At 37.4% G+C, this 26233-nt stretch overlaps 1 protein-coding gene across 1 annotated transcript in view; it reads right to left on the reverse strand.

The window, feature by feature from the left end:
* Nucleotides 1-205: 205 nt before the first annotated feature.
* The window catches only part of ANKAR (ankyrin and armadillo repeat containing), an 84646-nt gene continuing 58618 nt past the window's right edge, over nucleotides 206-26233 (reverse strand). The window contains exons 16-23 of the mRNA XM_060302153.1: nucleotides 21712-21818; nucleotides 19915-20037; nucleotides 9810-9968; nucleotides 8986-9103; nucleotides 6514-6623; nucleotides 4526-4722; nucleotides 2143-2189; nucleotides 206-658 (exon numbers count right to left, since the gene is read on the reverse strand). Of these exons, the coding sequence (XP_060158136.1) occupies nucleotides 414-658; nucleotides 2143-2189; nucleotides 4526-4722; nucleotides 6514-6623; nucleotides 8986-9103; nucleotides 9810-9968; nucleotides 19915-20037; nucleotides 21712-21818 (1106 nt within the window). The 3' untranslated portion in view covers nucleotides 206-413. The remainder of the gene's footprint in view (nucleotides 659-2142; nucleotides 2190-4525; nucleotides 4723-6513; nucleotides 6624-8985; nucleotides 9104-9809; nucleotides 9969-19914; nucleotides 20038-21711; nucleotides 21819-26233) is intronic.

A 26233-nucleotide genomic window follows, 5' to 3' on the forward strand; every position in this document is an offset into this window, starting at 1 on the left:
ATTGTTGTGGCCTCTCCCGTTGTGGAGCACAGGCTCCGGATGCGCAGGCTCAGCCGCCATGGCTCACGGGCCCAGCCGCTCCGCGGCATGTGGGATCCTCCCAAACCAGGGCACGAAGCCAGGTCCCCTGCATCGGCAGGAGGACTCTCAACCACTGCGCCACCAGGGAAGCCCCTATATCTTAATAGTTTTAAGTGCAGGCATTCTATTAGAGAAACTTCTACTTATTTTTTGAAACCATATTTCTGACCTGATGTTAAATTCCAGTAGACATGCTAAGGAAAATTTGTTAAGTATCAATATCAAGAACTTCCATTCAAAAAGATTACTCAGTTATGTATATTTTACCACAATTAAAAATAAAAAATTTTAAAAGATTGCTCAGGAATCCTTTTACACTAAAATGTTTTTAATTAGCCTTCTGCAGGCTCCGGATTAGCTTTCTGTACATGTTTCCCAAGTTGGCTCAAAAGCACTATTCTTGGTCTTGATACAGTTGTGATATCTGATGAAATTGCAGATGAAAAGGAAAAAATACTGTGAGAAACAGTGGTCTTTTTTGTTTTGAAGAGTCCCATGAAGTTAGTTACAGGAGGTATAAAAGTCAAAGAATCTCTTGGTTGAATTTTGGGTTTTAATTTTCTTCGGTGCTCTTTCCCTAAAAATTAGAGAGCCACAATTAAGTGCCTCTTTCTTAAGCCTAAGAACCCTAGGTATAGTCTCATTGCTTTTAGTTCTATATATTTCTGTTTTCTTCACTAAAACATACTAAGAGAACAGATCAGTAGCTTCCAGACTTTGAGATGATGCCAGAGTGCAAAAATCTGTGGGGATCAACATACAGTTGCCAACTTTTTATTAGGCCAAGTTGGCACTAGTGAAAGAACAAATGCCAGCTACTTTAAACATCGTTTTGTAAAAGATGGGATATTTTAATGTCAATAGAAAGTGTAAAAGGCATTATCTCAAAATGGAGGACTTTACTTGAATGAAATTAACTTTATAAGAAATTTGATTGTCCTTATTTTTTCTTATGTTACCACAAACCTGTGAAAACTTTATCAGACCGTTACTGGTATACATATTGTTATTCACAAACCAATATTAAAGTGAAGGAATAATGGAACTGACTTTATTCTTTTATGTAAATTACTCTTACACTAAAGAAGGTATACAAAAACCAGATGTTCTTCTACCCATGATATTCAGAAATAATAGCCTCCCACACATACTTAGCTTCCCTCATATCTCCCTGAATAAATGAAGTTCTTTCCTCTCCTTTTCTTTTCTTTTTTTTTTTTTTTTTTGCTGTACGCGGGCCTCTCACTGTTGTGGCCTCTCCCGTCGCGGAGCACAGGCTCCAGACGCACAGGCTCCAGACGCGCAGGCTCTGCGGCCATGGCTCACGGGCCCAGCTGCTCCGCAGCATGTGGGATCCTCCTGAACCAGGGCACGAAGCCGTGTCCCCTGCATCGGCAGGTGGACTCTCAACCACTGCGCCACCAGGGAAGCTCCCTCTCCTTTTCTTATTCTCTCTCTTTCCATTTGTGACTCCAGCAAAGTGATCTTGATTTCAGAAGGTTCTATTTTTGCTTTTGACAGTAAGGTAATATACCAAGTAAGACTGATTTTGGTCCTATACTATGCATGCATGAACAAGCACTAAGCATATACATAAAACCAGTAAGTAATTTATTTTCCCCATTACGTGTCTGATAGGAATTGATGAGTAACATTATAAGATCTAGACTCTGATCTCGCAGGCCTAGGCCACTCAGCCATCATCTGCCAACTTTGTATAAAACTACATAGTATCAGTGGAAACAGTGTGGTCTCTGCCCTAAGAACTTATAATATACACAAGTTGTACATGAAACAGAATAATAGCAAGATCGTAATTAAAGTCATTTACATGTGGGGAAAAAGCAGAGAGGGATTTCTGTCAAGTGATATTAGTAGGGAAGTCTTAAAGGGAATGATTAACATGGGCTTGTAAATGGGAAGATATTTTAGGTATATAGAATTAAAAAAGCATAAGTTTACAGGTAAACATGATTTTTGGTAGTCCCTACATTTTGAATTCTTAGAAATGAACAATTATAAAGTGTCAGGGCTAGAAAGTATAAAAGAAAAATCAATTACCTCTTTTAAAGACAGGAATTATGGATGGTCCTCCATTTTTCTCCAGACTAAAAGGAAAACATTTTTATCACAAAAACTAGATATATATAAAGACTTAGTACACCCAGGTACCATGTTCAGTGCCTAATGGTCTAATTTATACATTACCTGTACTAACTATGCATGTTACCTGTAGGTGTTTTATATTCTGTCACTCGTTGACTCGCTTATCACCCAAAACATTTGGAAGAGTAATTCTGCTTGAAGTGATCAAGGAAAGCTCCATGGAAGAAGAGACACTTCAGTTAGACTCTGAAGAAAATAGGTCTTTAAATGGATGAGGTGGGGGGCGGGTATTCCAGATAGAGGGAATAGGATATGAAAAGTTACAATACTATAAAACAGCATGGCAAGTTCAAAGGGCACTAAGTAGTCTGGTGTGATTGGAATTAAAGGTATCTGGAGACATGATGGGAGATAAGCTTGGAGGATAAAGATTAGGTCATTTTATGTATTAATAAGAAAATTTAAACTTTATTTTCAAAGCAATGTAATACCTATGAAATGTTTCAAGCCAAAGAATAACAAGGTATACCTAAGTTAATATGATGTGTGTGGCTTTAAAAGAAGTATTATTTTAATCATCATCCTGTACATGTAACATATAAATATGGTATTACACAATTTCCCTGGTAATAAAATGTAAGTCTTGATTAAAGTTAAAATATTAAAACTGCTTATCACAGATGTGTTCCTGGTTAATTTGATGAGGAACATTTGCTGTTGTCAACTTTAATGAGGCACAGGCCCCAATCTATTCAATAGGCCAGCTTCATGGCTATAGGGTTACGTGAAACTAGCTACTCTTAGGCTCAGAGTACTTTCATGGAGGGTCAGTTAACAGTAAAATTATGGCTCTCTACATACTTCAAAATTTATACATCCAAAGACTTCTAATCTGCCATTCTTGGGGCTGAATAGGGGTGTGGGAATAGAGAAGTGGAATATACTCCAAAACAATGATGTTGTGATCCCAACCAAAATCAATCTACTTTATGTTTCCAGTAGTGGAATCAAGGAATATTTTGTGGAACTTAATCTTTTAGTGCATTTCCCATAGTTTCATTTACATCAAATTCCTTTACAGGATTTTTATGAAAATTAAAGGGAATAGTGTATGTAAATGCTCTAAGGAGAGTGCATAGAATTATTATTAGTTATGGGAGTAATTGTTATTTGCTTACCAGTTCCACCTCACTTGGTAGCCATTCCTATAAGTTTACTGACCACTTGTTACTGCTTATAATCCTGAAAGTTGAGTGTTCACAACTCCAGAGGGTGCCATTCACCTTACAGTCATTGTAGATTTGAATGGTTACTACAACCATTTTCCAGGGGATGGCAGTAAAGTGTACTGAGGAAGGGGCATCTTTCTCTAATTCCCAAAAAGTTGCCGTATGGGCTAGCTGTGGGAGTGACTGTAAAATAATACTTCCATTATTTAAACTAATTTTTTGAATTGGTAAATATTACTTTTAACATTGGCAATTAAAGCAATTGTAATTTAGTTTTCCCTGGCTTATTATATAAAATTAGATAATCAGTTTGGGGTTTTCAGTTTTTCAAAGAATTCAAATTAAAGTGACTCTGAAGATATACTCATTTTTCTCTATACTTAAAATTGACTTATAGAACCATGATATGCTGTTGGGTCCTATTCTCTTCTATTATCGTAGAGTTAATAATATATCTTGAGTAGTTCTGTTTCCTATATGTAAATAGCACTATTTGCAGAGATTTGTAATTCAGCTACAATTACAGAAGAGAAAATATGTCCATTGTAAGGAGAGTCTCCTCTTCTCTCTTTTTTCAGAAACTTAAGTTCATGATAGAACTATAACACTGAGGCAAAATCATCTGAATAAATGCCTGGCAAACTTTGCCATAACTTGAACCACAGGGCCTGATTTAGCCCTGTTTCTGCCCTGGGAATTTGGCCTAGCTTTGGATCAATTCTAAGAGTCCCATTTGATGCCAAGGTCATAGTGGCATTCCTGGTTGCCTCAGAGCTCTCAAATGTACCCCAGTCTACAAAAAAATGGCTTCCTGGATCAGACTTGGAGGCAACCAGTCTTCCAGAAACTTTTCTGAAAGGCGGATGAATAATCCTGGCCAGACAGGATCCCCAAGATCAGGTTGTATTCTTGTCTGCACTTACAGTTCTGTTGCTAACTCGGAATTAAAACAGGCTTTGGCAATGGACATTTAGAATGAAGTTTATCCTTTGTTTTACAATGCATAGATTCATAACAAGGACAGTTCCCCGTGTTTGATCTTCCTTAAACTTCCTTAAAAATGCCTCTCAGTAATTTTACTACTGCAACTTCAAATATAGAAACAATACCTTAAGGAAGGAAGTCCCACTCTTTGTTGCATTTGAAATTCCTTTAAAAATGCTGGGTTTATACTTGCATCTCTGCTGATATTCTTTGTTATACGAAGGAACTGATTAGGCTTATTCCTGCATTCCTTTAATAAGATTCGGAAAGCATTTGCATTGTAAGTTAAGTAGCCAAGAGCACTGGAGCAAGCCATGCGAACCTAAATGAAGAGGAAACAATTTCTCCTTAACCATTGAGCTTTGTTCTTAAAATATCTAACCCAGTGCTCTCATTAAATATTTCATAGGAAAGTCTCTGTAGCTATGTATAGCAAATATGTATGTCAACTGATGGCACTCTATAGATAGAAGCATAGCAGCAATATTTTTAGGGAAGGCTGTCAATTGCCATTGATTTCTAGTAGTTGTTCTCAGTCCTGACTGCATTTTTAGAATCACCAGGAGTTTAAAAAGAAAAAGCCCACCAACTAAATACAGACTCTCTTAGTAGAATCTGGCATTGTGTATTGTTTTTAAAGAGCCACAGGTGATTCTAATGGGCAGCCCGAGTAAGAACCTTTGAGTTTGAACTAAGACAGTAGGTCTCAGTCTTCATTGTGCATTGGAATCACCTGGATAACTATGAAAATCATGTCTGTATTCCACCCCCTAGAAACTGATTTAATTACTTTGGGGTGCATTGAACTGAACATTGGGGCTTTTCAAAACTGCACAGGTGATTGTAATATAGGAAACCAAGTTAGAGAGTATAGCATAAAAGTAAGTTAAAAATAAGCCGTACAGGGAGGCAACTCAATTTTCCACAGCAAAACCAAAGAAACAAGCACAAGTATCAGGCCATGGGACCCCAGAAAAAGTAATTATTTCTTTGAAGGAAATACCCTCTGCATTTGACTCTGAAGTAATTAGGTTGTTCATATAATTAATAAAAGTATATTCCTGGGAAGTTCTTAGGAGAATCTTTTCATGGTGGCATAAGAAATGTCAAAGAAAGGAACATAAACCAGGCCCATGCAGGGTATCAGAAGGTTGACATAGTGGTCTTTACACTGGCATCTGACTGCTGTATATGCCCAAAAATCTTCCACACCTTGAACAGTGGTTCTGGACCAGCAGCCTCAGCTTCTGGGAACTTGTTAAAAATGCAAATTCTAGGGCCTACACCAGATGTATTAGATCAGAAACTTTGTGAATGGAGCCCAGCAGTCTATGGTCTAACAAGTCCTCCAGGTGATTCTGTTGTACCCTAAAGTTGGAGAAATACTGCCTTAGATCCTGTGGGAAAAGCAAAGGAAACACTACTATGTGTAGTAGTGTTTTAGAGGCAAAACACTACTGTGGCCAGCCTGGTCTTCAGGTACCCTCACTCTAACCCTGTTTGGCAGGTAAGGAAAATTTTCCAATGGATTCCACTTTCATTCACTACAAATAATCATAGAAATGACAACGATTTTAATTATAAAATATTTTATAAATAATTATAAATTTCTGTATTATCCATGTACTTATTTGTAGACTGAATCTTAAAGATTGAAGTTAAAATGAATTTGCACATTTTGTGGAAACCACAATTGTGAATGGCAAATGTAGTACTAGAAAAATAACCAAATTTTGAGTTAGTAATATGAACTTTTTTTTTTTTTTTAGGTATTTCTTTATTTTTTTTTAATTTTTTTTTTTGTGGTACGCGGGCCTCTCACTGCTGTGGCCTCTCCCATTGCGGAGCTCAGGCTCCGGATGCGCAGGCTCAGCGGCCATGGCTCACGGGCCCAGCCGCTCCGCGGCATGTGGGATCTTCCCGGACCGGGGCACGAACCCATGTCCCCTGCATCAGCAGGCAGACTCTCACCACTGCGCCACCAGGGAAGCCCAATATGAACTATTATATGAGACTCAACCTGTGGAGAAATTAGCCTGCAGAAGTGAGAGAGAGGCAAATTATATTTTAGAATACTCTATTTTCAAATTAATTATTATTATTATTTTTTTACCTCTTCTTGCCTTGAGTACAAATGATAGCAGAGCCGTTGGATTGTCCCTAATGTGGTAAATGCTTCTGGAATACCACCTCTAGAATGAGCCAGGGTAGCTATTAAATTCCCTATAAACAACAAGAAAAAAAATGCCTGTGTTATTTAATTGGTATAAACTGATATACTGTGCTTTCATTCACTTGCATATATTAAAGTATTAAAAAAGGTTTGAGGGACTTCCCCGGCGGTCCAGTGGTTAAGACTTCACCTTCCAATGCACGGGGTGCGGGTTAGATCCCTGGTCGGGGAGCTAAGATCCCACGTGCCTTGCGGCCAAAAAACCAAAACATAAAACAGAAGCAATACTGTAACAAATTCAATAAAGACTTTAAAAATGGTCCACATCAAAAAAATCTTTAAAGAGGTTTAAGTCTCAAGACATCTCTATTAATGAAGACCTGCTGAGAAAAAGCATGTGTGTTAAATATAGAATAAACTTTCCCCAAAATTATGGTTTGGTTTTCTGTCACAAATAGTAAAAGTTAAATAGGTTTATTTAAGAGTGGGGAATTTTGAAAAATCAGAGGTTTTCTTCCTCTTGGCTTCAGAATATATTTTGTTTTGAGCTTTTATGGTTTGTTTGTTTTAATGACTATGAACATAATGTTTGAACTACTGTAAGAAAATTTAATGTCCTTTTTGCAATTCAGATGGCTTTGAGTTCAGGGCTTAATGGTATTTTAAAACCAAGTAATGTATTACTTATTGAAGTTTATGATCATTGAAGTTCTTGCCATAAAAAGAAATGTTTTGAGATTGAAGTAATAAACTGATCTAGTAATTAAAGAAATGTGCAGCTACGAACTTAAGATTGTTTCATTCGAATTCGTGTTTTATTTTTAGAGCTTCCGTGTGATATTCTTTCACAGTATTGTTGCTGTGTTGGAATAGGTGTAACACAAATTTTAAGACATAAATGTATTTTTACATTTGTGGATGGATACTTTATTGAGGTATTAACTGAGTTTTTGTTCTCCTTGTATTTTTTTCCAGCCTCCATTATAAGCCAGGAAGCCCTTTGTATTTATTGCCTCAGGATGAGGAGGGCTGGGTTGTATGGCCTAGAGCAAAAATTGTCTAAAGATAACCTTTCTTTCAGGCTTATATTTTCAAAAGCCTGAGTTTATAGAAGGCATTATGCCAGGGGGAAGGGACAGAGGAGTCTTTAAAGATAGGGAGTAAGAAATGGGGAACCAATGGGGAAGGGCAGAGAATCTAAGACTAAAACAGAGAGAGCAGGAGCTTTTAGTGAAGAATGGCTAAGTGGTGTACATAGGAAAACTGGACACTTGGCAACAGACATCTCAGTCTCTGCAAAATTTTATGCTTTTGGAACATCTGGAAACCATATCAACTTGGACTTGAGCATGTCATTTATTTTACATTATACCTGAGGCCTGAATATCTGGCTTTGCTTGAGATACCCCAGACATGCATATGGCTCTGGAGATGCATATGACTCCAGTGGTGGAGTGCAGAGAAAGCCCAATAATTTTTGAGATTGTTTCTACCAGCCTGGGAAAATTAATATTTGAAAGCTAGAATAATATGGCATTTCTTGCACAGAAGAGTTTGTAAAATTGAAACCCACTACAATTGTTTTTCAGAGTCATAGAATTACTACGACATTGAATTAAGAATGTTATTTAGATAAAAATATATTTAATAACTTCTTTTAAACATGTATTTTTCCTAGTTTTCATCAGAAAGTTTTTGTTTGCTTGAATTTACCTTCCATGCCAAGTAAATACACTCCATAAAAATGTAATTTTATGGCAGCAAGTGGAGATTCCTTCACTGTGTTCAGTAATCCATTTCAGTTAAAAAAACAAATACTTTATTTTTTGGTAGTTGTCACTCCATATGGCTGTCGTTTTGATACTGTTTTATGTTGTACTGAGCATGATAGATCAAGAGAACTAATGTATTGATCATCTGGAGAGTTAGGTCTAGATAGACATAGTCACACAATTAGCACTAACTATGTCAAGAACTCTGTTGGACCATTTTGCTTTGCTGTATTGGATAGCAACGTAGAGAACTCTTAAATATTAGACAAATATGCACAATTAGTCAAAAGGAAACCAGACAGAGGTTATCAGTATAAATCTGCCAGTATTATTATAAAGCAGTGTACAAATTTTGTTGTTGGTAGCTCATAGTTGAATTCTCATCTTACATTCTGGAAAAAGTAATTAGGGGTTCAAAAAAGTAATTAGGACATCAGAAAGGTTCTATTTGGGGTGCACAGTAGTCTTTCATTGTTCCATGTAGCCTTAACTCTGGAGTTCCGTGTAGACTTATATGAGTTCATTCTTCAAACTGTGTGACAGAATATCAGGCTTATTATTTTATTATTGCTCAGATTACCAAAAAATTTTTTTGTAAACAGTTTTAGGTGGATATGATTAGCTTCTAGTTATTTCTTACCTGTCAAGGCAATAGTAGTGGAATGAACTGAATACAGACTATCAACTAAAATAGTAACACCTCTTGCAGTCAAAGTAATGTGGTCCACATCTATAATGACTTTAGCTAATATAATAATCTAAAAACAAAAAAGAGGCATAGAATCATTAAACATTTTCTACTCAGCTTCTGTAATTAACCTTTTATTTCTGAGGGGATACTTCTCGGAAAAGTAAGAGGGGTAATTTGGTATGATTCAATGAGAAGCGAGCTGTGTGGGGAGGACCTAGAGTACATATCCCTATCTGATCACTGCAGTGACCATCGTAGGCTGTATTATTCTTTCTACGACGTTTGCAACTTTTGCATTGTTGAAGTATGTGTTCATAGAAAATACTTCTAAAGGTCATAGGATAGAAAAAGAAGAATAAGACCAAGAAGAATCCAGATACATAAGGTTGTCTACATGGTTGAAGAATTAGGTGATCAGCTAAAGATCTGCAGTTAGAAAACTTGTCTTGGACACTACCATGTTTCTCTACCTATTTCCTTGTAAAATAGGGTTGATGAAAATAATACTATATTTCTATCAATCTGATAGGGTTGTTATAAGCATCAGATGAGATATAAAGACAAAAGTGCCTTGTGACTTGTAAAATTCTATATAAATGAAGAAATCCTCATAGATAATGGAGTTTTTATGAAGTGAGGAAGGGACTGGTGTCAAAAATACTGTGAATTTTACAAAAGCAGTAAACGTTTTTCCAGATCCAAAGTTTATTCTAATTTTTCAGTTTTCACTAAAAAGACATATTGATTTGAAGTTTTAACCTTCTATTTTATACCTGAAAAGCTGCCATTGCCTTCTCAGTTTCAAATGTTGATTCAAGAAAAGGTTCAAAAGTTGATATGGTTATTATTCCACTTTCCAATATTAAGTATTGTTGAAAGCGACTATTGAAGGCAAAAAGGGTTAACGCATAGCCTGCTCTTAAACAAATATCCTAGAAATAGGAGAAACATGCATTATCTTTAACTTACTTCATTTGTCATGTTACTCAAGGGTAATACGTTTTGAATTCTTGCATATTAAGATACATTTCATTCGTATCTCTGGGAGTAAAATATGACATTATTGGGGAAAACAGATAATAGAGTTACCCCAGAATGTTACTGAACAGATAAAACAGAGAATTAGGTTGTGGTATCAAGGAGAAGAAAAGAGAAAAATTTTAATTTTTAAATGGAATGTTAGATTACTGATTATGCAAATGAATACCTAAATGGTAATAGGAAACTCCACAATTTCATTAACCTTCAACTTTTGTTTCAACATATTTTTCTTTCAATATTTTGAAATAGAGCTGATAAATCAAAACTTCTCTTGTATAGCATGATATATATTGAATTTTATGCATTGTGAGATATCTGTCATTTCTTAAAGTAAGTACAAATTTTACAAAAATTCTACTGTACTATATTCTAAGGGAGAATAAAAGAAAAATGATTTCCTTTTAAAAATCGCATTTTAACATTCTGGGAGTGGGCAAACAGAGCAAAAGGCAATTCTCCCTTTGGCAGTCCACTTGCCAAAGATTAACAAGTATGGTCCATCTTCTAGAAAGACCCAAAAGTTACAATCCTATCACTAAATCTTATTTATAATATTTTATTTGAACATAGTAGTACAGAGAGAGAGAACCATTAATCTTAGTGTGAGAGAACCATTAATCTTAGTGAGTTTTCTTCTGCTGCTCTTAATCATATAAAAATGCTATAGGTACATACTGAAATATTTACAGATAAAATTATATGATGCCTGAGATTTGCTTCAAAAGTAATATAGGGGAATTGAGGGAATATATAACTAAGATTGACCATGAGTTGATAACTGCTGAAGCTAGGTCATGGGAATATTTGAGTTCACTATGCTACTTTGTCGTTCTTTTTCTGATTGAAATTTTCAATAATAAAAATTATGTACTGGTGCGGCTCCCGAGAGCTCATAGCACAGGAGCAGAGCAAGCACCGCCGAGGCCCCGGGCCCCAGGCGGCAGCAGCGGCGGCCGGGATGGCAGGGCAGGAGCCGGTGGCCTGAACACTCTCTGCAGTCCCTCTCCTGGGTCTTCATGGGCCTCAACTGCCCCAGCCTCCAACTTTTCCGCCCTCTCCCTTCCCTCCCGCAAAACTCCAGCAACAAAGAAAAGTAGTCCGAGAGGGAGTGGTGACACGTGTCGTCGCCCCTCCTCGCCCATGAAGGCCAGGACTTACTGAAAAATTAGAAAGGAGAGAACGCAGATAGCAGAAGCAAGAAGAACTACAATCCTGCAGCCTGTGGAACAAAAACCACATTCACAGAAAGACAGACAAGATGAAAAGGGAGAGGGCTATGTACCAGATGAAGGAACAAGATAAACCCCCAGAAAAACAAATGAATGAAGTGGAGATAGGCAACCTTCCAGAAAAAGAATTCAGAATAATGATAGTGAAGATGATCCAGGACCTTGGAAAAAAAATGGAGGCAAAGATCAAGAAGACGCAAGAAATGTTTAACAAACACCTAGAAGAATTAAAGAACAAACAAACAGAGATGAACAATACAATAACTGAAATGAAAACTACACCAGAAGGAATCAATAGCAGAATAACTGAGGCAGAAGAACGGATAAGTGACCTGGAAGACAGAATGGTGGAATTCACTGCTGTGGAACGGAATAAAGAAAAAAGAATGAAAAGAAATAAAGACAGCCTAAGAGACCTCTGAGACAACATTAAACGCAACAACATTCACATTATAGGGGTCCCAGAAGGAAAAGAGAGAGAGAAAGGACCAGAGAAAATATTTGAAAAGATTATAGTCGAAAACTTCCCTAACATGGGAAGGGAAATAGCCACCCAGTCCAGGAAGCGCAGCAATTCCCGTACAGGATAAACCCAAGGAGAAACACGCCAAGACACATAGTAATCAAATTGGCAAAAATTATTGAAAGCAGCAAGGGAAAAACGACAACATACAAGGGAATTCCCATAAGGTTAACAGCTGATTTCTCAGCAGAAACTCTACAAGTCAGAAGGGAGTGGCATGATATACTTAAAGTGATGAAAGGGAAGAAACTACAACCAAGATTACTCTACCTGGCAAGTATCTCATTCAGATTCGATAGAGAAATCAAAAGCTTTACAGACAAGCAAAAGCTAAGAGAATTCAGCACCACCAAACCAGCTCTACAACAAATGCTAAAGGAACTTCTCTAAGTGGGAAACACAAGAGAAGAAAAGGACCTACAAAAACAAACCCAAAACAATTAAGAAAATGGTCATAAGAACATACATATCGATAATTACCTTAAACCTGAATGTATTAAATGCTTCAATCAAAAGACACAGGCTTGCTGAATGGATACAAAAACAAGACCCATATATATGCTGTCTACAAGAGACCCACTTCAGACCTAGGGACACATACAGACTGAAAGTGAGGGGATGGAAAAAGATATTCCATGCAAGGGGAAATCAAAAGAAAGCTGGAGTAGCAATACTCATATCAGATAAAATAGACTTTAAAATAAAGAATGTTACAAGAGACAAGGAAGGACACTACAAAATGATCAAGGGATCAATCCAAGAAGAAGATATAACAATTATAAATGTATATGCACCCAACATAGGAGCACCTCAATACATAAGGCAACTGCTAACAGCTATAAAAGAGGAACTCGACAGTAACGCAGTAATAGTGGGAGACTTTAACACCTTACTTACAGCAATGGACAGATCATCCAAAATGAAAATAATTAAGGAAACCGAAGCTTTAAATGACACAATAGACCAGAGAGATTTAATAGATATTTATAGGACATTCCATCCAAAAACAGCTGATTACACTTTCTTTTCACATGAGCACGGAACATTCTCCAGGATAGATCACATCTTGGGTCACGAATCAAGCCTCAGTAAAGTTAAGAAAATTGAAGTCGTATCAGGCATCTTCTCTGACCACAACGCTATGGGATTAGAAATGAATTACAAGGAAAAAAAACGTAAAAAACACATGGAGGCTAAACAATACGTCACTAAATAACCAAGAGGTCACTGAAGAAATCAAAGAGGAAATCAAACAATACCTAGAGACAAGTGACAATGAAAACATGAAAATCCAAAACCTATGGTATGCAGCAAAAGCAGTTTTAAGAGGGAAATTTATAGCTATACAAGCCTACCTCAAGAAACAAGAAAAATCTCAAATAAACAATCTAACCTTACACCTAAAGGAACTAGAGAAAGAAGAACAAACAAAACCCAAAGTTAGCAGAAGGAAAGAAATCATAAAGATCAGAGCAGAAATAAATGAAATAGAAACAAAGAAAACAATAGCAAAGATCAATAAAACTAAAAGCTGGTTCTTTGAAAAGATAAACAAAATTGATAAACCATTAGTGAGACTCATCAAGAAAAAGAGGAGAGTACTCAAATCAATAAAATTAGAAATGAAAAAGGAGAAGTTACAACAGACACCGCAGAAATACAAAGCATCCTAAGAGACTACTACAAGCAACTCTATGCCAATAAAATGGACAACCTGGAAGAAATGGACAAATTCTTAGAAAGGTATAACCTCCCAAGACTGAACCAGGAAGAAACAGAAAATATGAACAGACTAATCACAAGGAATGAAATTGAAACTGTTATTAAAAATCTTCCAACAAAGCAAACCAGCATATATATGGACCACATGGCTTCACAGGTGAATTCTATCAAACATTAGAGAAGAGCTAACACCCATCCTTCTCAAACTCTTCCAAAAAATTGCAGAGGAAGGAACACTCCCAAACTCATTCTGTGAGGCCACCATCACCCTGATACCAAAACCAGATACTACAAAAAAAAGAAAATTACAGACCAATATCACTGATGAATATAGAGGCAAAACTCCTCAACAACATACTAGCAAACAGAATCCAACAACACAATAAAAGGATCATACATCATGACCAAGTGGGATTTATCCCAGGGATGCAAGGATTCCTCAATATATGCAAATCAATCAATGTGATACACCATATTAACAAATTGAAGAAGAAAAATGATCATCTCAGTAGATGCAGAAAAAGCTTTTGACAAAATTCAATACCCATTTATGACAAAAATTCTCCAGAAAGTGGGCATAGAGGGAACCTACCTCAACATAATAAAGGTGATATACGACAAACCCACAGCAAACATCATTCTCAATGGTGAAAAACTGAAAGCATTTCCTCTAAGATCAGGAAGGAGATAAGGAAGTCCACTCTCGCCACTATTATTCAACATAGTTTTGGAAGTCCTAGCCATGGCAATCAGAGAAGAAAAAGAAAAGAAATACAAATTGGAAAAGAAGAAGTAAAACTGTCACTGTTTTCAGGTGACATGATACTATACATAGAGAATCCTAAAAATGCCACCAGAAAACAACTAGAGCTAATCGATGGATTTGGTAAAGTTGCAGGATACAAAATTAATGCACAGAAATCTCTGGCATTCCTATACACTAATGATGAAAAATCTGAAAGAGAAATTAAGGAAACACTCCCATTTACCACTGCAACAAAAAGAATAAAATACCTAGGAATAAACCTACCTAGGGAGACAAAAGAGCTATATGCAGAAAACTCTAAGACGCTGATGAAAGAAATTAAAGATGATACCAACAGATGGAGAGATATATCATGTTCTTGGATTGGAAGAATCAACATTGTGAAAATGACTGTACTACCCAAAGCAATCTACAGATTCAATGCAATCCCTATTAAATTACCAATGGCACTTTTTACCATTGGTAGAACTAGAACAAAAAATCTTAAAATTTGTATGGAGACACAAAGACCCCGAATAGCCAAAGCAGTCTTGAGGGAAAAAAGCGTAACAGGAGGAATCAGACTCCCTGACTTCAGACTACACTACAGAGCTACAGTAATCAAGACAATATGGTACTGGAACAAACACAGAAACATAGATCAATGGAACAAGATAGAAAGCCCAGAAATAAACCCATGCACCTTTGGTCAACTAATCTACGACAAAGGAGGCAAGGATATACAATGAGGAAAAGATAGTCTCTTCAATAAGTGGTGCTGGGAAAACTGGACAGCTACATGTAAAAGAATGAAATTAGAACACTCCCTAACACCATACACAAAAATAAACTCAAAATGGATAAGAGACCTAAATGTAAGACCGGACACTATAAAACTCTTAGAGGAAAACTTAGGAAGAACACTCTTTGACATAAATCACAGAAAGATCTTTTTTGATTCACCTCCTAGAGTAATGGAAATAAAAATAAACAAATGGGACCTAATGAAACTTCGAAGCTTTTGCACAGCAAAGGAAACCATAAACAAGACCAAAAGACAACCCTCAGAATGGGAGAAAATATTTGCAAACGAATCAATGGACAAAGGATTAATCTCCAAAATATATAAGCAGCTCATGCAGCTCAATATTAAAGAAACAAACAACCCAATCCAAAAATGGGCAGAAGACCTAAATAGACATTTCTCCAAAGAAGACATACAGATGGCCAAGAAGCACATGAAAATCTGTTCAACATCACTAATTATTAGAGAAATGCAAATCAAAACTACAATGAGGTATCACCTCACACCAGTTAGAATGGGCATCATCAGGAAGTCTACAAACAACATATGTGGAGAGGGTGTGGAGAAAAGGGAACCATCTTGCACTGTTGGTGGAAATGTAAATTGATACAGCCACTATGGAGAACAGTATGGAGGTTCCTTAAAAAACTAAAAATAGAACTACCATATGACCCAGCAATCCCACTACTGGGCATATACCCAGAGAAAACCATAATTCAAAAAGACACATGCACCCCAATGTTCATTGCAGCACTATTTACAATAGCCAGGACATGGAAGCAAGCTAAATGCCCATTGACAGATGAATGGATAAAGAAGATGTGGTACATATATACAATGGAATATTACTCAGCCATAAAAAGGAACGAAATTGGGTCATTTGTTGAGACATGGATGGATCTAGAGACTGTCATACAGAGTGAAGTAAGTCAGAAAGAGAAAAACAAATATCGTATATTAACATGTATGTGGAACCTAGAAAAATGGTACCGATGAACCGGTTTGCAGGACAGAAGTTGAGACACAGATGTAGAGAACAAACGTATGGATACCAAGGGGGGAAAGCCACGGGGAGGTGCGGATGGTGGTGTGCTGAATTGGGCGATTGGGATTGACATGTATACACTGATGTGTATAAAACTGATGACTAATAAGAACCTGCTGTATAAAAAAAATAAATAAAATAAAACTCAGAAGTTAACAAAAAAAATATGTACTTACAAAATAGTCACCTGGTCACAGGCAAGAAGAAAAGTATTAGGTACAAAGGAGTAGTGTCCAGACAGTGAAGCAGGTGGTAACAATCTTGGAGGAAAAGTAGAATGATTGAGAGTGGAACGGGCAGTAGAAGGAAAGGGAGAAGATGGGTGTCCCTGAGGAATAGGGTAATGAGAGTAAAGTGTGGAAGGAACAGAGTGGAGAAGGAAGAAATGTAGTTTAGAAAGTCAGTCAGACATGAATCTCTCATCCTATTTTTGCCCATATTACAGCAGCACTTCTCCATCTTTAGAGTAAAATTCTGTATTTAAAAAAATTAATGCAATGACTTCATTTCTCCCCCTTACAATCCTTATTCCTTCCTCAAAATCTCCCAGAACTGAGAGAGACATAGTTGGCAATTTTCTCCCCTTATTGCTAAATGCACTGTAGATAACAAAAGTTTGGCAGTTTCTCTATTTCTCTAGGGCTAGTGTGGCCCATGGACCAGTGTTAGTCCACAAAAATCTTTGACAACAGGATTATAGAAACTGAGAATAGATATTTAAAAGAAACAGCTCTTCCTTAGAGTTAAATACCAATTAATAAATTAATAAAGAAGGGAATTCTTTTTTATAATCGCCATTAGGCAGATGCCAGAGTAATTATTATTACATCAGTGGATCCTAAAATTGGTGAGCAAAAGTACGATGCAAAACAGAATATTTCCATAGTCTCAAAGCGTCTCACCTCAAGATACTTGTTAATTAGAGTGAAGTAAGTCAGAAAGAGAAAGACAAATACCGTATGCTAACACATATATATGGAATTTAAGAAAAAAAAAATGTCATGAAGAACCTAGGCGTAAGACAGGAATAAAGACACAGACCTACTGGAGAACGGACTTGAGGATATGGGGAGGGGGAAGGGTGAGCTGTGACAGGGCGAGAGAGAGGCATGGACATATATACACTAACAAACGTAAAGTAGATAGCTAGTGGGAAGCAGCCGCATAGCACACGGAGATCAGCTCGGTGCTTTGTGACCGCCTGGAGGGGTGGGATAGGGAGGGTGGGAGGGAGGGAGACGCAAGAGGGAAGAGATATGGGAACATATGTATATGTATAACTGATTCACTTTGTTATAAAGCAGAAACTAACACACCATTGTAAAGCAATTATACCTCAATAAAGATGTTAAAAAAAAAGATACTTGTTAATTACAAAGGGAAGAACAATAACTTTACAGTGGAGAAATATGCCAGACACCACTTTAATCAGGCACCCAAAGTTAACATTGCCAGTTATAAGGTATATCAACGTGTACCCCCTGAAATGATGCACGGGGAAAGTGAGTGAAGACTACGGTATTCTTGCCAAAATGCATAACCTCAGTTTAACTGTGAGAAACATCAGATAAATTGAGGGACATTCTACGAAATAACTGACCTGGACTCATCAAAAATATCACAATCATGAAAGACAGAAAATCATGAAAGACAAAGGACTGAGTGTCACAGATTAAAGGAGACTAAAGAGAAATGATAATTAGATGCAATGTGGGATCCTGGATTGAATTCTGGAATAGGAAAAGGACATTGGTGAGAAACTGGCAAAATTTAAAATGAAGTCTGCAGATAAGCTAATACTATTGTATCGATGTTAATTTCCTGGTTGACATCCAGGAAAGCTATATGAAGGATAGCCAGAACACTCTGTACTATTTTTGCAAATTTATGGAAAGTCTAAAATTATTTCAAAATTTAAAATTTGGTTGCTTTAGGGACTTCCCTGGTGGCGCAGTGGTTAGGAGTCCGCCTGCCAATGCAGGGAACACGGGTTCAAGCCCTGGTCCGGGAAGATCCCACATGCTGCGGAGCAACTAAGCCCATGTGCCACAACTGCTGAGCCTGCACTCTAGAGCCCACATGCCACAACTTCTGAGGCCCACATGCCCAGAGCCCGTGCTCTGCAACAAAGAGAAACCACCGTAATGAGAGGCCCCCCCAAAGAGTGTCCCCCGCTCACCGCAACTAGAGAAAGCTCGCGCACAACAACGAAGAACCAACGCAGCCATAAATAAATACATACATACATTTGGTTGCTTTAAAATTATTTCCCCATAACAGATTGATGCATAAAAGGCTATTCCTTTATTACAAATAGTTTGAGAACCACCACTCTAGAATACTGGGTAAGAAGTGGATGACTGAGTTTTGAAAGGTCATAAAATTAGGCTAAAGTTTGATGCATCCAAAAACATTTGTTTTTTGTCTCTTCACCAAGCATTAAAATTGCTACATTTCAGAATGGGAGAAAATATTTGTAGGTGAAGCAACTGACAAAGGATTAATCTGCAAAATATACAAGCAGCTCATGCAGCTCAATATCAAAATAACAAACAACCCAATTCAAAACTGGGCAGAAGACCTAAATAGACATTTCTCCAAAGAAGACATACAGATTGCCAACAAACACATGAAAGGATGCTCAACATCACTAATCATTAGAGAAAAGCAAATCAAAACTACAATGAAGTATCACCTCACACAGGTCAGAATGGCCATCATCAAAAAATCTACAAACAATAAATGCTGGAGAGGGTGTGGAGAAAAGGAACCCTCTTGCACTGTTGGTGGGAATGTAAACTGATACAGCCACTATGGAGAACAGTATGGAGGTTCCTTAAAAAACTAAAAATAGAACTACCATATGACCCAGCAATCCCACTACTGGGCATATACCTTGAGAAAACCATAATTCAAAAAGAGTCATGTACCACAATATTCACTGCAGCTCTCTCTATAATAGCCAGGACATGGAAGCAACCTAAGTGTCCATCAACAGATGAATGGATAAAGAAGATGTGGCACATATATACAATGGAATATTACTCAGCCATAAAAAGAAACGAAATTGAGTTATTTGTAGTGAGGTGGATGGATCTAGAGTCTGTCATACAGAGTGAAGTATGTCAGAAAGAGAAAAACAAATACTGTAAGCTAACACATATATATGGAATCTAAAAAAAAAAAAAGTGGTTCTGATGAACGTAGGGGCAGGATAGCAATAAAGATGCAGTCGTAGAGAATGGACTTGAGGACACAGGGAGGGGGAAGGGTAAGCTGGGACAAAGTGAGAGAGTAGCATTGACATATATACACCACCAAATGTAAAATAGATAGCTAATGGGAAGCAGCTGCATAGCACAGGGAGCTCAGCTCGGTGCTCTGTGACCACCTAGAGGGGTGGGATAGGGAGGGTGGGAGGGAGACACAAGAGGGAGGGGATATATGTACATATAGCCGATTCATTTTGTTATACAGCAGAAACTAATACAACATTGTAAATCAATTATACTCCAATAAAGATATTAAAAAAATGAGACTCTGCACATTAAAAAAAATTGTTTTATTTCAAGATGAAATATGACAACTGTGAAAAATACGGAACAATATTATTCCATCATTACAAACTAACAACCCACCAAAGAGATTTTACATTTCTTAAATAATACATTTGAATATTGCCATGAAAAAAACTTGATGAAATTTTGAGGATGTAGTCTAAAAATCATTTTCTTCTAAATGAGCTCTAATATTTTGTATAGTTATTACCTTATCTTGTGAGTGAAGAAGATAAAGGACATCAGCATAATTAAATCCTTCATTTTCTTGTAATTCATTCTGTAACTGATCATTCCTTAGGACAATGCATGCCAAGGAAAATGCCACTTCAACCTAAAAATGTGATTTTCAAAAATTATTTTTCACTCATGGTTTATCAAATGACATATTTCATTATACAAATATTTATATAGGATATACCAATTCAAAGATACCATAAAATCCATTAATTCCATCTCTCTGACTAGTATTTAGAGAGTGGCATTTACAACTTCTGGAGAAATGTCCCTTATAATTTTTAACAGCTGAGAAAATATCCTTCTGTGTGCTGCACAATCACAAAGCTTCATTTGAGGGCATAGCGGGAGGCAACAAGGGCCTGCAGGACTTGTGAAGAAGTTTCTCTTAAGTGCATAGTTGCATTCCTTCTACATCTAAAAAAAGGTTTTTTTAATTTCCTAGCATGAATTATAAAGCTGTTCTGAACTGCTTGTTAGCTACTGACCATTGAATTAATTGAAGCAAAACACTGGCAGGTAGACCTGAGGAAGTTTTCCTCTTCTAGCTCTGGAGTCATTTAAGGAGGTTGCTAATGAACCTTGTTTATTATTGGGCTCAGTAGACAAATTTTTAAAGCACTACACCATGCATTTCTATGAAAAGTGTGAATTTGAAAAGCATGATTATTATTGCAAAATTACTATAGAATCTTACTTGAGGAAAAGTATTAAAATGTATTTATGTTTTGTTTTAACAAGTTTCAGAACTCAGTGAAAATGTATACTGAAATACAGATAGATGCAGTTGAAGTAAACTGGCCATGAAAATGCACATTTTAAAATAAAAATGTATTTTTGTGTGGCATTTTCCTTCATCTTGTGAAATTTATTTGTACTTTAAAAGTCGTTGCAGTTTTTATGTATAATTCAAGCCAAAAAATTGCTAGCATATGCCTCTTCTTTTTGTTTCCCCAATCAACTCCTGTAATGAAATAATCTCTTTCACAGCAAGAAAAGCCAGATAACTTATGACATCTTTTCTGATAATAAACACATTCCTTAAAAGAAACAACGCTATGTTTACTTATATATTTTACTCCTATATTATTTTTATTTTCTCATTTCCAGCAAAACACATACCAAATTTTGAAGAGAAAATATATTTCTTGTCCTTATAATTTCTGTCTGGCCAAGTATAGACGTCCTGAATTTCTAAAACCTTGGTAAAGGATTTGAATAGATGTGAATGTCGTTTTATTAAAGGCATTTTACTAGAAGTAAATGGAAGAGTGAATGACTCCTCAACAACTCATACTAATACCTAGCAGTGTCCACCCTTGAGATAACTATTGCTGCCAGACAACACAGACTGCTTTGTAGACGGCAGGGCTGTATTGATGGTGTGGTACTGACAGGATTCACTTATATTTGAGAAATTTTGCTACATAAATCACACATCCTCATTATCCCCACCCAGTTTTAGCAACCATTATCTGAGGAAGTAGGGAAGAAATTCTATGGATAATCAAATATCTGAGGAATAAAACTTCTTTGATGAGTAAAGACATGAGACTTTCTTATTATATTTGAAGAAACCATATTTTAATAAAATTTAGTGGTATCTTTGCTACTATCTTTGTAGCAACTTTTTTGTTTAAACTTCTAAGATTTTGTTTAAAAGGTTAAATATTTTTATTATACTTGTGAGCTTGCCTAAAGATACAAATTATTCTTAAAAAGTCATTTATGTTAATTTTTACTATATCACACAAAAAAATCTTATATATACCTTAATGTTAGGAGAAGGGTGATTTCTCAGTAGTTGGATAAGTACTGGAAAGGCCTTTTCTTCTACAAGAAACTGTTGACTAATGGGATTGCTTGTATGGGCGACACCTGTAAGAATCCACAACTCCATGAGATAATATTTTTTCCATCTTGAAAATGGTAAAGTCAAACATAGCTCCACATATTTGGTTGATAATGTGTCCTAGCGTAATATGGTTGGTAAATTACAAAAAGAAATGCTATATTGACACTATTTTTCCTTAATTAATTTTTTAAAAGGCAAAGTGGATAAACATGGAAAATTTACTGTTAGAAGTGTAGATCGTTTTCTAATAGTCACAGAACAAAGAAATTAGAAGTGCTGGACTATCAGGGAATAATAATGTAATAGCTATCATTTATTAAAAAATTATTATGTACAAGGTACTTTAGCTTATAGTTGCTACTGTTTTCCATAAAAAGTTTTTTGTTTTGTTTTGTTTTGTTTTTTGCAGTACGCGGGCCTCTCACTGCTGTGGCCTCTCCCGTTGCAGAGCACAGGCCCTGGACGCACAGGCTCAGCGGCCATGGCTCATGGGCCCAGCCACTCCGCGGCATGTGGGATCCTCCCAGACCGGGGCACGAACCCATGTCCCCTGCATCGGCAGGCAGACTCTCAACCACTGCACCACCAGGGAAGCCCATAAAAAGTTTTTTTTATAAAAATAACTCGAGTAATCACCTGGTTAAATTTCTGGATTCCTTAAATACACATACTAAAAAGATAATCACTCTTCCTTTTACACATACTACTTTAAATTGCAGGTCTAATCTCAATGAAGAAACTCAGATCATCTCTTTCTAGTGGACATGCACAAACAATTTAAATTTTGTTCTTTTGCCAATAAATGTCACAACACATATGCAGTGGGTTTACATACTTAAATATAAATACAAGATTGGGCTCCTTTATGAATAAAGAGAAACCACCTACTTATTATGACCTGGGGAAGTTTGAAGGGACTAAGGGAAATATTATAGAAGGAGCAAAGAATACTTTGGTTTCCTTGTCCCCTACTCCCCCCACACTGGCCACCAGGGGATGTACACAAACACTAATTACATGAATAATCTTCATTCAACCGACAGGTATTGAATGCCTGGTACACCAGGCACTGAGGTAGGAGGTAGGGCTAAAAGAAGGACTTAGAATCTCTACCCTCAAGGAGTTTATATTTTATAGGGTGAGCAACTATTTAAATATATGATTTCAATACCATGCAATAAGTGCTTTGACAGAGGTTAGAAAACTACACTTGAAGCACAGAAGAGGTATTGCTCACTTCAGAGTAGGTGGAAAAGGAGTAGGTAGGGAGATTTCAAGGGGTGAAGATGCTGGAGGTTGGTTTCAAAAAAATTACTATTTTTAATAATGATGATTACAATGATGATGGTGGTGTTATAAGATGAACACCCTCAAAGCTCTGACTGAATCTTCACTTGTTAATAATGGAATGGAACTCAAAAATTAAGTTGGGAAAAGAATCACTACAAGCAGTAGGCTGAACAATTCTCAGAGCTCACACTTGTCTAGGGATGGTTTGTGTTCCTACTGGCCGGAGTGTAGATACCTCATAATACACGGGACTATACAAAGAGATGGAGTCCTCTGAAAGGAATCATCCCAAAAGCACAGAGTTAAGTTAGTTCCAACGTAAAGGCTGCTCTAGACTTTTCCTAGGAAAGGTTAAAAGCTAGGTGCAAAAGGTTCTGATCCCAAGTAAAATAACTACATGCCAGAATAAAGCCTAAAGGAAAGGAAAGGAAAGTAAAGGAAAACAATAAGATCCAGCATATATCAAGTTAAAACTCACAATGCCCAGCAGTCAATCAAAATTTCTTATGCATGATTTTAAAATATGAAATACCTAAGGTAAAACTGGCAAAAAATGTGCAAGAGTTGTACATTGGCAACTATAAAACATTGCTGGGAGATATTAAAGAAGGCCCAATTAATGGAGAAATATACCGTGTTTATGGATTACAAAACGTGGTATTAATGGGATGCATGTTCTCCCCAACTTTACTTATAGATTCCATGCAATTCCCATCAAAATAACAGAAGGATCTTTTTTAGAAATTGGCAGGTTAATCTTTTAAATTATATGGCAATACAAGGGAACTGAAACAGCCAAAACAGCTTTGAAAAACAGCAAGGTCGAAGGACTTAATGCTATCTGCTTTCAAGATTTACAGTAAGCCTACAGTAATTAAGACAGTGAGTATAACATAAAGATGGACAAATAGTTAAATAGAACTGAATAAAAAGTCAAGAAATAGACCCACAAATATCTAGTCAATTGATTTTTGACAAAAGTGCCTAGCTAATTCAATGGAGGAAAAGATAATCTTTTCAATAAATGATGCTGAAGCAGTTGGGCAGCCATATGTGAGAAAATGAATCTCAGCCAACTCAAAATGTATCATGCATCAAAATATAGAGGAAAACAGAAAAACTTTATGATCTTGGGTTTAGCAGAGAGTTCTTAAAGAGGACACAAAACCTACAAACTGAATAATTTTTAAATCAATGAATTGGACTTCATCAAAATTTAAAACTTCACCTCTTCAAAAGACTCTGTTACAAAAATGGAAAAATACCACAGACTCGAAGAAAATTTATGCAAAACATACATCTAACAACAACAAGAAAAGAGCTGTATCTAGAATTTATAAAGAAGGCTTACAACTCAAGACAACACAATGTATAAAATGGGCAAAATATTTGAACAGATACTTTAGCAAAGAAGATATACAGGGCTTCCGGGAAGATGGCGGAAGAGTAAGACGCGGAGATCACCTTCCTCCCCACAGATACACAAGAAATACATCTACACGTGGAACAGCTCCTACAGAACACCTACTGAATGCTGGCAGAAGACCTCAGACCTCCCAAAAGGCAAGAAACCCCCCACGTACCTGGGTAGGGCAAAAGAAAAAAGAATAAACAGAGACAAAAAGATAGGGACGGGGCTTGCACCAGTGGGAGGGAGCTGTGAAGGAGAAAAGGTTTCCACACACTAGGAAGCCCCTTCGCGGGCGGAGACTGCGGGTGGCAGAGGGGGAAAGCTTCGGAGCCGCGGAGGAGAGCACAGCAACAGGAGTGCAGGGGGCAAAGCAGAGAGATTACCGCACAGAGAGTCAGGGCCGACCGGCACTCACCAGCCCGAGAGGCTTGTCTGCTCACCCGCTGGGCCGGGCGGGGCTGCAAGCTCAGGCTCGGGCTTCGGTCGGAGCGCACGGAGAGTACTGGGGTTGACGGCATGAACACAGTGCCACGGCTAACCGGGAGGGAGTCCGGGGAAAAGTCTGGACCTGTCGAAGAGGCAAGAGACTTTTTCTTCACTCTTTGTTTCCTGGTGCGCGAGGAGAGGGGATTAAGAGCGCTGCTTAAAGGAGCTCCAGAGATGGGCGCAAGCCGCGGCTAAAAGCGCAGACCTCAGAGATGGGCGGGAGACGCTAAGGCTGCTGCTGCCGCCACCTAGAAGCCTATGTGTGAGCACAGGTCACTATCCACACCCCCTTTCCGGAGAGCCTGTGCAGCCCGCCACTGCCAGGGTCCCGGGATCCAGGGACAACTCCCCCGGGGGGAACGCACGGTGCGCCTCAGGCTGGTGCAACGCTGGCCTCTGCCGCTGCAGGCCCGCCCCGCACTCCGTGCCCCTCCCCCCCCAGCCTGAGTGAGCCAGAGCCCCCGAATCAACTGCTCCTTTAACCCCATCCTGTCTGAGTGAAGAACAGACGCCCTCCGGTGACCTACACGCAGAGGCAGGGCCAAATCCAAAGCTGAGCCCCTTGGAGCTGTGAGAACAAAGAAGAGAAAGGGAAATCTCTCCCAGCAGCCTCAGAAACAGTGGATTAAAGCTCCACAATCAATTTGATGTACCCTGCATCTGTGGAATACATGAATAGACAACGAATCATCCCAAATTAAGGAGGTGGACTTTGAGAGCAAGATTTATTATTTTTTCCCCTTTTCCTCTTTTTGTGAGTGTTTATGTGTATGCTTCTGTGTGAGATTTTGTCTGTATAGCTTTGCTTCCACCATTTGTCCAAGGGTTCTATCTGTTTTTTTTTCTTAATAATTACTTTTTATTTTAATAACTTTATTTTATTTTACTTTATCTTCGTTCTTTCTTTCCTTTCTTCCCTCCTTTAGACAACAAATCATCACAAATTGAGGAGGTGGACTTTGAGACCAAGATTTATGATATTTTCCCCTTTTCCTCTTTTTGTGAGTGTGTATGTGTATGATTCTATGTGCGATTTTGTCTGTATAGCTTTGCTTCCACAATTTGTCCTAGGGCTCGATATCCATCCATTGTTTTTTTTTTTTTTCTTTCTCTTAATAATTATTTTCTTATTTTAATAACTTTATTATATTTTATCTTAATTTATTTTATTTTACTTTATCTTCTTTCTTTTTTCCTTCCTTCCCTCCTTACTTCCTTCCTTCCTCCCTCCCTCCCTCCCTCCTTCCCTCC

The sequence above is a fragment of the Globicephala melas genome, chromosome 7 (assembly GCF_963455315.2).
Source record: "Globicephala melas chromosome 7, mGloMel1.2, whole genome shotgun sequence".
NCBI lineage: Eukaryota > Metazoa > Chordata > Mammalia > Artiodactyla > Delphinidae > Globicephala > Globicephala melas.